General features: G+C 26.6%; 1 protein-coding gene across 1 annotated transcript in view; it reads right to left on the bottom strand.

The window, feature by feature from the left end:
- The window catches only part of LOC129610421 (uncharacterized), a 97,649-nt gene extending 79,784 nt beyond the window's left edge, over positions 1-17,865 (bottom strand). Inside the window, exons 1-2 of the mRNA XM_055522989.1 lie at positions 17,650-17,865; positions 16,942-17,592 (exon numbers count right to left, since the gene is read on the bottom strand). Coding sequence (XP_055378964.1) covers positions 16,942-17,592; positions 17,650-17,865 — 867 coding nt within the window. The remainder of the gene's footprint in view (positions 1-16,941; positions 17,593-17,649) is intronic.
- Between the last annotated feature and the right edge of the window lie 408 nt (positions 17,866-18,273).

The following is an 18,273-nucleotide window of genomic DNA, read 5'->3' as shown; positions in this document are numbered from 1 at the left end:
GTTTCGCATATTTACAATCTTATCGCCCAGTTTTCTCTCATGTATTGCTTTTATTATGGTATTGTAGTAAAAAAAATCTTCTGGTTATAATTTGTATTGCAATATAAATCGTACGAGATTTTCAATTTTTTTTGCTCTTTTTTATTAACTTTTGCTTATTCTGAAATTTTTGAGGTCCAGTTCAGTGCTCTGTAAACTAATGACCTAAACAAATTACTTCTAAAGGGAAAAAAGGAAATTATTATCAGTGTTTCTTTTATTTTTTTTTTCCTTTTTTCTCCTGTTATTTTTTGGTATTAATAAAAATTTAAGAAAAGTTTTGAGTCTTGTTTTTTTGGTTTTCTTTTAAATTAATTAATTAAAGGAGGAAAAGAAAACAAAAATGGCGAAAGAGAGCACAAAATATGAGAAAAACTTGGAAGATGCAATTTAAATGGAATTGAAAAATTTCAGACGGGAATTAAATTTTATTGCTCATTTTTTTGTTCCTGTGTAGTTTTTTTTTTTTACGGTAATAGAAATAGCGATGGAGGAGGTGGGAGGTGCAAAAGATAAAAAAGTAATAAATTTTAAGAACCCATGAGACATAGAAATTATTACGTTTTAGGTAAAATGAACATTTCAGAAAAAAAAAGTAAAAACACAAAAAAAATTAAAATAATGCTTGTAATTGAAAAAATTGAAATAACTGTTAGAGTAGATCTATATATTAAAAATATACTAAGAATATAGATCCACTATAACTGCTATAAGCATAAATTAAGAATATTCTTTAAGAATTATGCGAAAAAAAACTATTAAAAGAAATTAGTACAAAAATTTTTAAATTTCATTTTCTAATTTGCAAATTTCCCTTGATGAAAAAATATAAAATTAATGTAAGAAAAAAGCAGCCTTTCCTTAATTATTATCTTTCCTTAATTATTATTTCTTATATTACATTAAAAATTTGAGCTGTCATCAATTATTAGCGGACCTTGTAAGTTATTAAAACATCATTGTTATCTCAGAGTAATGAAGATCTCAAGGTACAGCAACTGAGAGCACATAATCAGAGCAAATTATTGCAACGCTTTTAATGTGATTTAGTTATTTTCCAGTATAAGAAGAATAACAAAAACTATGTGCGGCCACTTATTTTGCAGGATCTCAGATTTACAGAATCGGACAATTTAATATTATTCATTAGCACCTGAAACAATTTTTCAATCGAAAATCTTAAATCTCTCGTGCAAAAGCTTAATGATTCTTAAATTGTATTTGCAACCGTAAACAATATTTCTTAATTATTAATTCAATTTCTCATGAGAATTATAAATCAATTTCTGAATGCAATTTATATGAAGCCCTTATACTTAATTTAAACTGCAAATTAGTTTTATTTCATACACTTATAATTCATTAAATTATTATTATTTTTAAGAAATTCCCAAAAATATAATACAAAGAATACATCCCTTTACTCTCATCGTTCGTTTTTTGTTATAAAAAAATAAAACTCTTTCTATGTACTCAATTCTCATTCAATTCTCTTATACTCGCAAAAAAAAATCGAAAAAACTTTAAAGAAACGGAAATGGCCATTAATGAGATGAAATTTATTGTGCTTCTTATTTTTTACTTTAGATTATATAGAATGTAGCAAGGTGAAAGTTTATAATGATTTCGTATTACATAATAAAACTGTTATATATTTTATAATTTTTTGTTTTCGCATAACAAAGCGCTATTATTAAAGTTGTTTCGTGTATTTTTTCAATAAATATTTTTTTCTTTTGTTTCCCTTTTTTTGGTCTTTTTGTATAGAGTACAGATAATTTTTTTTCTTCCTTAAAATAGAATTTATTTCATAAAATATTTATACAATATCCCACCTGGAAAATGAAAATTATTGACAACAAAAAAAAAAATCAAAATAAAAATTTCTCTACAGACATGACAATTTTACAAACAAAAGAAATTGATAACACATAAATGTGCCAATCGAAATTTAATACATGTGCCGTTTTCATGTCTTAAAAAAGAATTTTATGGACAGTTTTCAAGACAATGTACAATCTTATTGAACCAATTATTTGTATTAAGAAACAATTCAGCGTTAAAATAATTATAGCAGTTTACTGGTCATTTGAAGAAAGTTATCTGTATATTTTTATAAAAAAAATTTGTGTCTAACTCACAAATGAATCATCATAAAGCTGGTTACATCGAGTGTTGTTAGAAAGAGATCTACCATACCAAATCAGAAGATATACGACTGTTGTTTCGGGAGAGTTTTTGAAAACCAGCGCTATGAGGCCTCAAGTCTTGAAAAAACAATTCAGAGCAAAATATGTACTCGTAAACATTTTAAATTTATTTCTATGCACAGTACAGAGTTTGTGTAACTAATGTATTTTAATAGATTTTAGAAACTTTAAGAAGATTTTTATCTGAAAGCAACTTGTGATGAAGCACTACAACATATTAATACAAAAAATAACACTATATTTCTTCTGAAATCGGAGCAGCAGCGGACAGGTTAGCTATTTTGAAATGTTCTTGAATTTTAAATGAATTTTTTTACAATGTGACCATTGCGTTGAGTTTTTCATAATATTTTTATAATCAAGCAGTACAATAATTACTGCAATTTTATTATTAAGAATAACTAAGACAAACAGATTTGACTCTCATGAAGGTGTTACGCGGAATTGACAGCAAATATTAATTTGTTATAACTATACTAAACATAATTACTCTGTCAAAAAAACTCTTCTACAATATAGAGGACATGCTCATTTAAAGTTTACAACAAAACCAACTTCCATACTACTACTATCTCTCTTTTAATACTTATCTGACAACAAAGTTAGGTAGTTTTATTGAAAACAACCAATATGGATTACCAACAAAATTGTAAAAATAATAAATAAACTTATCTGACAAGTTATTTTCTTGTATAAAATTATGAATTTAATTTAATCGAGTCTATAATAAATTTATTTGTAATGATAACCTCCATTGAATATTAAGAAGAGCAGAAAAAAAATCATAACACAAATAAAACTCCTCATAGTTATGGGCAAACACACACCAATATCCACACATACTTATGAGTAGTTTTTTTTGTATGTAACTTTATGTTTTCTTCGCGCGTCATCTGAACCTCTAAGCAATTTTTTAAATATACTTTTTTTTTCCTCTTTTCATTTTTATAAAAGAATAAGAGAGTAAAAAAAGTTTTTCAATTTTCAAATCGTCTTCATTTTTTCAAATATTTTTTTGTATTTTTTTTTTTTGTATACCGCTGTAATATTTTTTTTTCCTTTATAAATTTTCTTAACCGTTATGTTTTGTTTTTACTATACAATTTCCAAAAAATATTTTTCTAAGAAATTTTTCAAATGGTCAAAAACAAATTTTTTACGTTAGTTCGTCCTTTGCAAGTTGTTATACTTGTTTTCTAAAAGGTCCTTCTCAAATCCGTTCGATTTGCTTTAAGTCCTAGCTTCAATTAAATTGGGCCAAACCTTACTTCTCTCATAAACTTTAATATTTTACCCGATTTGATCTGAAGGACATCTAAGGATTTCATAAATACACTACTAAAGAGTTTTAGCTTTAGTCAAGTCTCTGCTTCCCCCTCCTCAACATAGAGCACGCGGAGATATATACTTATAGTTATAGATGAGAAGTATAAAAACCGCTGGTTAAGGATTTAAGTTTTCCTTATACATTTTTCTGTTATACATAATTATATTAAAAGCAATTTAAAAGCTAGTAGCATTTAATAAGAGTTTCGACATAAAAAGTTCTACTTGAAATCTAAGCAGGCGGCACAACAAAAGAAGTAACAAGATTTCAGAGACATTTTTTAAAATTTAGTCATAAAATGATTTAACAAAGTTGATTAGATTGTCGATTTCTAGAGTTCTAGTAAAGTAAATGGTACCAAAATAAATACAATGCAGTCGTCTGACCTATTGTGATCACCTCGTCTGCTTGAGCCGTTTGTGCCATCACGTTACAAGTTCCTAAAATACGAAAATAGTATACCACGCCTGCGCTACAAAATCTGCATAACGTCATCTGTGGTCTCCATACAACATGAGGAAACTCGTTCAGTCGACCACGCCCCATCAGAAATTTCTTTACTAGGCGAATATTCTTTTTATCTACAAATAGTAACTACAGAAAGGACGAAAGTAACTTACTCTACCACCGAAACTAATTTCAATTTAAATGAAATATGCAATATACGCTTGCTTTAAAGCCTTTGCTTTTGAACTAGATTATTATTTTCTATATCGTCATTTTGCTCAAACTCCTTTTTCTTTATGTCTCCTTGTTCGTTTCCTTAAGGATCATAAAAATGGCAAAAGACCTGTAAATGATATTACATTGTTCGCTCAGGGATTTTCATTCGTTTCTTTACAATTTTTTTTTCTTTTTTTTATTTATTTTCTTATTTTTTTACCAATTTAAAGTTTGAACAATAAAACATAAAAAAAAACATGGATCTGAATGAGAAAAAAATTAAAAAAAAAAAATAATATTAAAAAGAAAAAAAAACGTTTGAAGCACAAAAAAAAACTTTTCTCTGTTTTTTTCGTTTTTTCTATTTTTTCTTTTTCTGCCCGTAGTTGTAAGGAAACGCTGTTGAGTAGATTTTTTTTTTCTATGCTTTCTCGGAAAAGTTTTCATGTCCAAAGATAATAATGAATTGGATACAACACTATATAAGTAAAAATTGGTTTCGTGAGAGATGAAATTTTGTTACTTTGAATTGGATCTGTGATTGAAGCTATTTAATAATGGGAATATCAAAAAGGAAGGCAAAACAAAAACTATACACAGTACCGTAACATTGCAATATTGAAAATATTATAGAGAATCCAAACGAATTCCGTTTTTGCCGCCATTTCAAACACTTTTCTATATTTAAAAATTTATTTTTGTATTTTCTTAGTGACGTATACGACACTTGTTTATAGTTTCCATGTAAGTTCTTTTGTTAAAATGGAAAATATTCTCATATACATTATTATTTTTGTTGCTAAAAGAATTTAGACAAAGTATAGTGTAAAAATTAGTTAAAGCAAAATCTAATGTACTCAAAAGAGCACTTAATGCTTTTCAAAGGTTTTCTAATATTAAAATATTTTTCCAAATGTAATCACTCTAAACTGTCAAAGCTTAAAATTTAATAGTGCAATAGAGCCCTGCACACATTATGATATCGTAATTTTAGTTTTCATTTGGAAATTCATTTACTGGTGAAAATTTTTTACTTCTTGATTGTTTGAAATCATTTTCTAACATTACACCAAATTATTATTTAAATAAAGTCTACATAATTTTGTCAAGTCTATTATACACAGTTAGGAAAATGACAATGCGAAAACGAAAGCAATGTTGGGAAGTCTATATTGTCTATTAGAAAATATTCATAATAGAAAAATTAAGTTTTTCTTACTAGCTGTGAAAGCTTTACTCAACGGTGGCGTTGACAAAGCAAATGTTTGAATTATGGAAGTCGACTGCAAACTAAACCCACTCGTCTTTAATAAGTCGATCGAAAAAGTCATGCTATGATATGTTAAAAGATTTCATTGAACAGATTTGCTTACTAGGTTTCAAATAATGAAAGTGAATACAAGTACTGACTAGCACTTAAAATTAACAAGCACATTATTTTCTTAAGCCTAACTGAAAATATACTAAAAAACTAGAACGTGACAAAAGATTGTTATAGCAATGCCATTTTAAATAAAAAAGTCAGTAAAAAAAAAAGAAGAAAGAATGAAGAACGTTTGGACTTTACTAACTAAAGAACTTCGTATTTACTGTTATTTTGTTGTTAATTTGCCGTTATTCTACTTGTATTTGTGTATTTGTTGTTGTCATTATTGTTGTTCAACTCGTTCAATTCTAACTTTTTGTTATATTTTGTAAAAATGAATTTACAGTTTGTTGCAATGTTGCTGTTTATAGGATAGTTAAGAAAAATGATTTGTGAAAGTTTTCAAACAAACTTTTCTTTTCTCTCCATGTTTTGTTTTTTTTTTAACTACTTTTTTTAATTTGTTTTATTATTTCTCACACTTTTTCTTTATACTTACGCAATTCTTTTTTTGCTACTTTTCAATAACTTTCTACAAACAAGAAAAAAATTGTAAAACAATGAAATAGTTTTAATAATATTGAAATAATTGTACAATAAAAGTCGCTGGTTGGTCTGTGTTTCACTTGACTATTCAATTTTGTTTCAAATTAAAAATTTTATAATTTTTGTTATAAAAATTTGTTAAATTTGTATCAGAGTCTCATTCAGAAAATTGAGAAACTTTTACTGCAAAAAAACATTTCTCATATTTCAATTTTGAAAAAATCCAGGAGAGGCTTACATTATAACACTGGTGTGATTACCACGTAAGCGAGTACAAAGGATATTTTCTTGTATGGCTTATATGTTGATAAATACAAGACGACAAAATATCAATTCAAATTTTAAGGAAATGGGTAAGTTTTCAGTTAACCCTTACGGAGTGTAAAGTTGTAAGGTATAAGTAGAACGTACGGTTTGCACGCTCTGATATTTCTAACAATCAAAAATTAAGTATAAAATTTTAAGGAAATTGGTTGATTATTTTGCAATATACGGAACCTCATTAGTTTGTCGTATTGTCACTGAAAACCTTATTTGTTTATCGTATTGTCAAGACGGAGCTTGTATATATAAAATTCAATGAAAATCTGTTAAAATTATTAATGATCTTAATATTTAATTTTTAATTATTTTAAAAATGATTAATAGGGTAAAAGCAAGTAAAAATCTAGTTCCCGAGATTTGACATATCCTTAAAGTTGATCAATCCGTAACATGGCCAAAGCAGACTTAGATTTATTTATTTTTCTTCATCATGGCAAAATACATTTCTGTTGGAAACTTGATATGTGAAATTTGATGCTATCACATAACTTCCATTATGGTATGCAATGCGATATAATTATGCAAAACATACAAATTTGAAAATTACTGTATGACTAATTAAACTCATCATATAAAAAATTGAAAGTAAGCGCATTAAAAATGAAATCCTGTTTTTAAATTCGAATGTTAAGATTGAATCCTCCCTTTAAAAAAAAAATTTTTTCGTCAAAATAATTTCACTTAGATTTTTTGAATGTTTCATACTCTCTCAAACCTATTTCTTTCATATGTATTATCTCAATCACTGGACATTTTCATCCAAAATTGTGCACCAAAGTAACTGGAACAAGAAAAAATAATTTTTTGTCGAATGGAAAATCTTTTCGTTTTCTTAACTACTACAATTTTTTTTTTTATTTTCTAAATTGTCATTTACCCAATACAAATATAAACGGAATAAATCCCCAATAAAAAAAATATTAGAATTAAATCAACTCCCAAAAGATTAGTTAAAATTTAATTGAAAAATATTCACCTAATTGTTAACTTTGTATTTTATTGCTTGGCAATTTCTATACTTTTGCGACTTAAATTAAAATTTATGAGAATATAAAGACGTTTCTCTTTAATATAAAAATTCCAATCTTCTATTCCAAAAAGGAGTAACAGTAATGGAGAAACAAAAAAAGAACAACTAGATCTAGTATTAAAGGACGTGAATTATCCTTTAAAGCATTACAAAATATCCATTATTTTTATATTCCAATTTCTCTTTACATAGTCTAAAATACATGGATATAATTGTGAAAATTCAGCATTAAAACATCATGGCAAAACAAAGTAGAAAAATTTAAAAAGGAAGTAAGCAACCGACAAATGAAAATCCATAATTCTTCAAATATAATAACAAAAAGTAGAAGAAACATTCAACAATTTGATTTTAAACACATTTCTTCTCAGGCTGCCTCTTTTTGTTCCGTTTTCCAAATTTATTTATTGATTTTTGGCTAAGAAAGAAAGCCCATTAAATAAAAAATAATTAAGAATTTTTTTTGTTCATTATAATGTGCATAATATGAAATTAATATAGAAGGATTGGAAGTTAATGATGCGAGTAAAAATGTTTGCTTACTATGTAGAAAATTTGCTTCATCATACTTATTTTAATAATGCTTTTAAAATAATAAAAACAAAATGAAGTATATACTTGTAGACTGATTTTTCGAAGGTAAGAAAACATTTATTTACAAGAAGATTAATATGCGCAGCTGTGATCTATGTCTGCTCAGAACCTCAATAAACTTGGGATAATGCAAAACGCACAGGCTCGCTGAGTTTTGGTCGTCCCATAAAAATTCTTACACGAATTTCTGTAATGAATGTAAAAGGAAGTTGGGATCCTATTTCCCCGGCCTTACCCACTTCTCTGTTGCAGAAGGCAAAAACGTCTTATGTTGGCTACGGACGTAGCGATTTTAAATATTAATCACCGACTCCACTTCCAATTGCTTTATTTAAGGAATATAAGGATCCTGTCCTGTATGATATATCAATCGAACTATTTTTATAGACAACGATCACTAAGGTTGATTGCAAACCTACTAATCTATAAAACTACTGAAATTATTAAAATGAAGAACTGATTTTTAGAAGAGCTTGTCTTAATAAATGCTTGAGGGACATTATACAAAATTGTAACCCAATTTCATGTGCAAGTCTTTAAGGCAACTATATCAAATTATGTTGCTCATTAAATAAATTTAGTTCTACCAAAGGTAGTTTTCAAAATAGATTTCACATTCTGTGTCAGAAATTCAATATTATTATAATATATTTATTTCATTCTCTCACTTATATATTCTGTCTCTTTTTAGCAAAGCCGTTTCTAACGCATTGTTATATTATGACTTCCACACCTTTAATTTTTAAAAATGTATCAATACAGGAGAGAATCAATTTTACTTAATCAAATTATTAAATTCTATACAAACTAAACTAATTTACACATACGTATGTACTTATATATATATTCATTGGAACTTGTATAATATAAACGTATGTTCAATTTGAATATCATCGCTATTGATACCTGAATATCGAAAAATCAATTCAATCTCTACCAGTTGTACCATCAAATATATTTCACCTCTTCATAAACACACAAATCTTAATATATATACATACTCAAACATTATAGGAAAAGGTGAAATGGAAAAAAAAGTAACCGTTAAGAAACCAACTGAGATTTATATTAAATGTTATACTCAATTTCTTCCTTTCTATATTTTATATTCTTTTGTTCCAAAAATACTTACACAAACACATCAACATACCTGCATATTTGAAGAGTTAAAATCTTTTATATTTAAAATTATTTTGCGATTACCTTTAACTCCTACTACTTCATCTGTAGCCTAAACTTTTTTATTGTAATAATATCGGGATATTTTTAGTTGAATAAGTATTGAAAAAATTGTTAATTCAGAGACCTAGGAAGAGTATGGAATAAAATTTTCGGAAAATATGAAATCAATGGGTGGGCCCGACTGGAGAGTTTGGGGTGAAAATAATACAGAAAAAGAAACGAAAATATGTAATAACATGAAAGAGAACTTTGGAAGGGTAATGACTTGGAAAATCGATTTTATTCTTTTCTTTTTTCTACTTTTTCTTCAGCTGTAGTATGTTTGTACAACTGAGTGTGTTTGTATATGCATCAGGATTTTTCTCGCTCCTAACAAATTTTCATTGTTGTTTCTTTTTTTTATTTTGGAAATTTCACTATAGGAGTTTTTAAAGATGGTTTTTCTTTTTCAAACAAAAAAAAAAAACATAAAAAAAAATTGAAATTGAAAAGGAGCAAAAAAAAAGGAAAAAAAAAATCCCACAATACTTTTAGACTCAATTGAGTCAATTGACGACGTTTTGCTTATGTTGAATTTTTTCCTTTTTTTCAAATTTTTCCTTTTTTTCTACTTATGTCTTATAGGGTGGGGTAATCATCATTTTTACCAGTAATTTCATGATAAATGAGGTAGAATAATTTTTATTTTCCTTAGGAGAATGGAATTAAATTCGATTACTGTATTGTATTCTGTGATTGATTCTTGACTACTACTGTTTCGAAAATTCGAATCAATAAGAATTTTTGTGCATTAAGGAATTCTAAAAATTAAAGAAATATTCGAAAGTTTTGCTCAGTTTTTATTTTGTTATGAATTTTGTTGTGACATCGATTGCGTCTTAGACTCTGTTTGTCGACCGGTCTCTCTCTCAATATATACTTGTAAAACGAATTACTGTGCCCATATCAATTCATGAATCCTGAATTCTGTAAAACCACAAAAAAAGTTTGAAATTATTTCTACTACCCCCTTCTAATGGAGCATTACAACAAAAGTTAACAATCAGCCTCTGGTTGTCATCCAATTATGAATCTTTATTAAGAAAATGTAAAACTGTATACAAATATGAATTCCAAACTTAAATTGATAGGAACCATTAACTTGATGGACTGCAGTTTTTCATGTTATTCTCAATGTATTTCTCGAAATTTCTGATTTCTTATTGAGATTAACAGAAAAGTGCATTGAGAACTCATTGACAACACAAAACCCTCACTCATTGCTGAAATTGTTGCTGAAATTTGACTACATCTCATATTTTTTTAAAATTTACATTGATTAGAACGTACCCAATTTAAACTTAAATTGCCCTCTTTTGACCAAAGACAACACAAAAATAAAAATATTTGTTTTTTCGTTTTTACTATTTCTTTCATATTCCTTGTCTTTTTTAGTTTAATTTGAGGTCTAAATTTTTTTTTGCTATTATAAAAACCAAAAGTATAGAAAAATAAGCATGAAAAAGTTTTTCTTTTTATAGATATTTAATAGTCCTATATTCAATGACTTCTGAGCGTATCTCAGTGTAGATATAGACTATACTTATTGTTATTAATACAAAAACAACACATTGTTATACTCCCTGTATAGTATTCAACCTGTATGTATATCAACTTTTGATATTATACTTAATTTAAGTTTGCTATTACAGGTCCTGCACTACTATAGTAGAAGTATTTACATTATAGTCTTCTATTATTTGTACATTTATATATACTTGTACACAATATGCACATTAATAATTATGTATATAAAATTTCGTATTAGGTATATAAAGTAAAAGATTCGATGTCCTGAACTTGCGGTAACAAAAAATTTTGTGGTAACAAATAAATTTATATGGGAAACAAAAAAAAAATGTTTTTTTTTATAATAGGTAAAAAAGAGATTATTTTAAACGATTATATAACAGTAACGGCACAAAATTTTTAAACATGTATACACACATGTACGTTAAAGATGTATAAAATGAAAATGTCCTTTTTCAAGTTTTCTATTATTCATTTTGTTTTTCCAATACAATTTTATGTTAGCCATATATGCGTTAGTCTATATATTCAAAGACTTGTAGAATATGTTTGTATGAATGTGTATTGCAATTAATGTTCATTTGTTTCAAGTTATTTTCATGGACAGATTAAATATATTGATTAATTTTAACAGAGAGAAGAAAAAAATGATCAAATATTGAAAAATAAAATTACAACAACGTCGAAAAAGAGAAAAAGAGAAAAATATTCGTTGAGAAAATGTTGCGGTAATTATTTCGTTACATTATTTTTTTTTCTTTTTACTTCTCTTTTAATACCGTTGATATTTTTTAATTCATTTCACAATATACAAATAAACATTAACATTTACCATCATAGAATGTCTGAGGTAATGCTTAGTAATAAAAGATTGAGCACATAATTATTGTGTATATATATACGTACATGAATTATCCTTCAGACGGAAAAAATTGCCGCCATTGACAATTAAATTTTAAAATTCCGTTCACAATTCACGATGAACATAATTGAGTACAATCGGATCAGAAATTATTCATAGCACGAATCGAAAATTTTCGAACACGCAACCCGTTAGAGAAAATTCGCGCTATAGGGTTGAAGACAAATTTATAATACAAAATACAAGAGGAAAATTTGTGTTAAGGGGAATTTTGTTTTACAGGGGTTTGTTTGCGTGTAAAAACAGATTCTTTTTGGCAAAAGTGACTTTAACGCAAGTTTTGCTATTAACAACATTAATACATATAAGTAACGAAAAAAAATTACAACGTTGTGGTACTGTGGCATCCTTCTGAGTACAAGTTTCATAATAATTTAATTTCTGACTTAAATATTTTCTTTAATTATTAGATTCATGCATAATTTAGGGCATTAATTTGAAATTGAATAAAATATAGAAAAGTATAGAAAAGCACACACAAGTATAGAAAAGTATTTTTCGCCTAAAAAAAAACACTAACAGTTTAAGGAATTTGTAAACAATCACTTTTCAATATATTTATTTATTTATTTATTTATTTATTTATTAATTCAATCTCAAATGAGCTGTTTTAGCTCGCGTAGAGTATATAACTTTAAAAAAAAAAGAATACATTATGTCTAAACTAATTCTTAAAAGAACAATAATTTGAAAGATTAATAAAAGAAAAAGCTAATCATTAATTTCAGGTATTTTAACAAATTTGATTGCTATAACAATATTTGTTTCCGGTTACTTATAATAGGAAGCTACAACTTTCCTCCACAATTATACTTAGTTTTTTAATTATTTACATTTTTTTTCTTCGTATTTTTTTATTATTTTTGTTTGAAATTGATTTATTTGATCGAAGTAATAAAAGATATCATCTCAAAGGTAATTTATTTTAAAAGAATGGAAATCCCAACAACAAGGGTACCAAAAAGATTAATAGCCTTACGAAACAATCAGTTTATAATTATTGTAATAATGTTACTATAGTTTGTTGTTGTTTTTTTTTCTATGTGTACAAATTCAAAAAAGAGTTTTAAATTTCAGTTTGCCTTTAAAGAGAATTTTTAGCTTTAAGAATTTTTTAGATTTTTAAAAAATTTTATAGAAAATTTTTATATTCTTGGTGTTTAAATAAGATTTTCTTTTAGTAAATGCAGATTTACTGAGTAACAGCAGTTTTTTTTTTAGGAAATGAGATTGAGTTCCATTGAATTTGTTAATATCAACTCAGGTATGTTTCCGTATATGTTCCACAAATTCAGTACTCTATTAATCGTATTAAAACAAAAAAAGAACCAGAAAAACATTGTATTACGCCAGAAATTTAACTTTACTAGCGCCAGTAAAATGTCGGAAGTAATCAAGCCGGATTTCATAAGTTGAAAAATTAATATTTCAGCCTGCGACGATTAGGTTTAAAGCTTGATATAAGACAATTAATATATGAACTTACTTCCAAAATGCTGAAGGTCAATCAAAATAAACTAAATTAACAGAATTTCGTTAATATGAACATTGTTATGAGATGGTCTGGATGAACGTATTCAAAATGAGTACGATCGATAGGTGAGAACAACATTTTCAGATTCTTTACAAATTATTGATCTCCTTACACTTATTGTCTTAACTTATTGTGTTATTGAATTTGTCTTAAACAAAATGAATCTATTTTTGGAATTTCATTATGGATATGGTATCAGCTTAAAAATAATCGGCATAACATTGTAAGTCAAAACGGACACAGTACAACGCATATTGTATAATAACAATAGAACCTAGAGAAAATTAGTATAATATGAGGGATGTAATCAGAAAATATCATGTTACCGAAACAAAACCATATAATATTACAAGAACAATATAATTCACAAAACCCACATATTCTAAGTAAAAAACCAATTATCTATCCAATTTTTCTTGAACATTTTTGACATCAACGGAATAAATCAAAAATAAAGGACAAAAATTTACTTTCTCTTAAATCTATAGGGAAATAAGAGCCTATATGACTATCAAATATCTTAATACCTGGATAAATTACCAAATATCTAATATTATTATTCTTAAATTACATTAAGGTGAATATTGACCAAAATACTAATATTAATGGAGAAATAAGAGAAAAAATACAATAACGAAAACAACAATAAAACGGCATATAAATGAAAAAATAAATAAAAAAAAATAAAGGACTCATATGTCACCTTTTATATCCCATTTATATTATCCTTATATTATCCTTAAAATCATATTATATTTTTTTCTTTTTCTATTATTTCATTTATAATCGATGACTGGGTGACTATTATTAAATTGTAAATAGAATAATGAAAACCTATAAAGAAAATAAAACCAAAAAAAAAAAATAAATAAAAGCCAAAATTCATAATGTTCAGCTGAACTCAGAGAACCTAAAAATATTTAACGACTATATTGAAAGTCCTTTTTTTTACACTTTTTGATTTTATACTTTTTAATGTAGAGTAACTAACATACATGTGTACTTATAAAATAATGTCATTTTAAGATATAAATTTTACTGCAGTGCGTACATTTTATTGTGAATAAAAAAAAAAAATATTTTTCTTTTTCCAAATTTTCCAATTTTTTTATTTTTTACGACTCTGGGCTTACTACCGAATTGCGCTATCTAAGATATTCTGTGTTTTCTTTACTTTTTAGCCACCTAAAATTTATACAGCTATATATACCAAAAATTACTTCAGGCCTTTTGCCCAAAAAAAAAAAGAAAGAAACAAAAAGTTCAATTCAATTTTCAATGACACAAAAACTTTTTATAGAAATAAGAAACGAATTGTAGAAGAAGATGGGGAAAAATAAACTTTGAAATTTTATCGAAATCTGATGTGAAAATTGTTCATAAATCAGATCATAATAAAATATTCACAAGTAAAATAAAAACAGCATAAATAAGGAAAAGTTGAAATTTTTTTCAAATAAGGACCTCTATTAAAAAAAATTTTTTTTTTGCTTTTGTTCCTTGCTAAAAGTTACTTGAATTAAAAAAAAAATTTATAATCGCTAAGGCAACCTATTCAATATTACGCCATTATAATATCTGAGCTAGATTGCTATTATGAATAATGTATACGTACGTTTGTATGTTATTTATTATGGGCTCATGTAATGAAGTGTACAAAATAATTAATAGAGACCTGGTGAACATTGAGAAGTTAAATATTGTTAGTTATAAAATTTATTATTTGCCTCAATTTTTATTTTAGAAAATAGATGTTGAATAGCTCTCGAATATTAGTAGCCAGTTAACAAAAATTGTATAAAACATATAAATATAGGGGAGTTTGCGTTTATTCAGTTCTAGAATAGTTCTAACTTGTAGTATGTTCGAAAATTCACGCTAAATATCCTGAAAATATAGATCGTTCGGGAATTACTGGCTGCAATTACGTGCGTTCGGAAATTCAACCTGCAATAAAGAAATGTTAGAAATGTAGCGCCCACCTCTAGTATAAGCTTTGTCCCTTTCTCATGAAATTTTTTTCTTTCTTTTAAAATTAACAATTCAAAATAAATTTTAAATTTCAAAATGGCAGATTCAAATATTGAAGGGTTATTAAAGTAAGTTTTCTTTAAGGCTTGAAATCTAGTTAAAATTTCCTTATTTTGCAGTGAATTGGAAGATGAAAAGTATTGGAATACAATTTTATAAACAATGTCATTTCTGTTATTTTCGAAAGAGTGGTTAGAAGTTCTAGAATTTGTAGACTGCGAAAACAAAGAAAACTTAGCTAAAGTTTTTGCATACTGTTGAACGCTGTGACTTAGAAATTTCAGTTCTAATATAGAACTTCGACCGCAGCGTGTATAAACGAAAACCCCCTAGTTTGGTTTGCAGATTATAGAATATAACCTTAACGTGCAAAGCTTAAAAATGTGCCGAACAAAATGAAAATAAAAAATATTCTTTTTTAACAATCGAAAAATTGGGTAGCATTGGCGTCTGTTGTTGCGTTATTGTTGATATTGTTCTTTTCCTATTTTTTAAGTCCGATTATTCAAATCTTTCATGTGCAATTTTACAATTCAGTTGTGCCCGGTTTTTGAATAAAGCTATGTTTTAATTTATTAGAAACAACATAATCCGTTTTAAATGATTTTGTAGCTTCATCTGCTACCAATACTTTTAAAGTTATTAATTTCCGTTTGAGTTTTGAAAACGATACTTAACTCTATTATCATTTTGAGCACAGTAATGAGCCGTATTTAAACAGAAATCAAAAATCAATTGAAGAAAAAATTCAGTCTATAATTAATTAAGTCTGACGTGCTCTGGTAATTTATTTTTAAAATTAATTATGGAGTGAAGTGGAAATTACCCATATTCTATACTTTAATGTAAAAACTCTTTTATCACTTTACTCATCCTTATGACTTTTAGATTGTCACTATTTTCTCAATTCTATTTTCATTATTGAAGACCCCAGTATCACACAAATTATATTAATTTAAGATCTACGCATATAATATAAAAGAATATGGTTAAAAATAGAAAATTTAAAGTATATATACATATTTAAAGTTAAAGGTACATGAATGGTATCAAATTTTAATTTTTATGACATAAAAAAGGTTTCCTATTGTGTAGAGAAATTTTAATGAAGTCATTTCACTGTTAATAATGTTCAATATTATTATTGTACTTAAAAAGGACGACAATATTGATTCTTCTATTTTATGTGAAATTTATAGAATTATAATATCATTTTCACGGATAGCTAGATATATGGAGAAAATCTACATCACCATGCATAACCATGCATATCACATACTATAAATAATTTTGAAAGTGTGTTTTTCAATATGGAAGGCAAGATTTATTTCACAGTTAAACCTATGTTTATACCTTACTTTTGAACACTATATAGATGTGAAACTCTTTTCGGCAAACTTTACGAACGTGAAATTAACTCCAGATTTCAATTATAATATATGACTTCAAAAAACTTATTGGTATTGTTCTTTTCTAATCTTTAATAAAATTTTAAATCCATAAATATTTAATTTCGATAATAACACAAAATTTTCCCGCATTTACTAAATAATATTTTATTTCTCAAATTTTTTATAATCTTTAATTGAAACAAATTTATCGACTGGTTGCCCACTGCCATATATTTTATTCATTCCCATGTATGGAACTAAACTATCATGTGGTTTTATAATTGCACGTTTTTCAAATTTAATATCAAACTCTTGACATACTGGTATTTTATAATTGTCACGAGTTTCTGATGTAAATCCACTATTTGGTACAGGTTTAATAATTGAAGGGAATTCAGGTTTTTTTCTCGGACAAATATTAGATTCACCTCTTGGACATAATTCTTCTTTGACATCACTTAAGCATACTGGCCTTCTTGTTTCCATTGCTGAACAAAAATTTTTTTTGTAAAAACCAATCCAATTCCAAACTGTAAGAATATCATTCTGTTGAAGACCTTTTTCCGTATATGGAACATAAGTTAATAAATTTGTGGTTGCCATCATGTCTAAATGTTTAGTGAAACCTGGTTTTGCCGGATCAATTACTAAATCAGGTTGCTTTAATTTGTATGATGTAGGACGCAAAATAACTGGTTTTTCTCTAATAGGTTCAACTTTATATTCATAATCAGTGCCAGTTACTGTACGAAATTCTTTAATTGGTTTCGGTGCACTTGTATATTGCTTTTCATCTAAATCTTTCATACTATAAACTTTGTCTAGTTCCAAATGAGGATTTTGAATAGAGCCAGGATTAAATGGCTAGAATTTATTGTAAAATAATTTTCTACTATATCAAAATTTATTGCGTCATTTTACCTTTCTGACATAAACTTCCTTTGTTTCTGATTCATTCTTTAGATCAACGGTTGGTTGTCGACTATAAATATATTCAGGTTCTGGAACTTTACTGAAAGTGGCTGTTGCCGGTGGATCACGTAAATGACGATGACCTCTGTAATATGCTGTTCTCATATCATCATGATTACCAATTGGCTTTAAAGGATCAAAGTTGTGATGTTCTTCAGTTTTCATTGTTATTGTTTACTTTAAATAGTACCACAGAGAAACATAAAGCAATATGTACACATATATCAACTGAACATAAAAATTTTATATTTTTTTAATTTTTCTGACATAAAATTTTAAAACAGACAACTTTATAAATAAACTCTAGAAATATGTGTAAAGAATATAAAATCTGACTTATGTATATATTTTCTAAACAAATTTTGTTTACAAAATGATTAGCCTAGCAACTAGTTGCTAATACAAAATCTTCTAAATTTAAAGTTGCTATTGTGGTAACTAGGTAATAACAATTTAGATAACAATCGAATTGTTTTAAAAAAATTTTTTTTTAAGAAAATACAAACGTCAAAATTTAATAAGTTACTCACAGCTTGAGTTGAATCCGATGTCAAAATTAATGTTACGGTAAAT

This window comes from Condylostylus longicornis, unplaced genomic scaffold (assembly GCF_029603195.1).
Source record: "Condylostylus longicornis isolate FDR11 unplaced genomic scaffold, ASM2960319v2 ptg000044l, whole genome shotgun sequence".
Classification (NCBI taxonomy): Eukaryota; Metazoa; Arthropoda; class Insecta; order Diptera; family Dolichopodidae; genus Condylostylus; species Condylostylus longicornis.
This window is presented reverse-complemented; position numbering and strand designations above follow the sequence as displayed.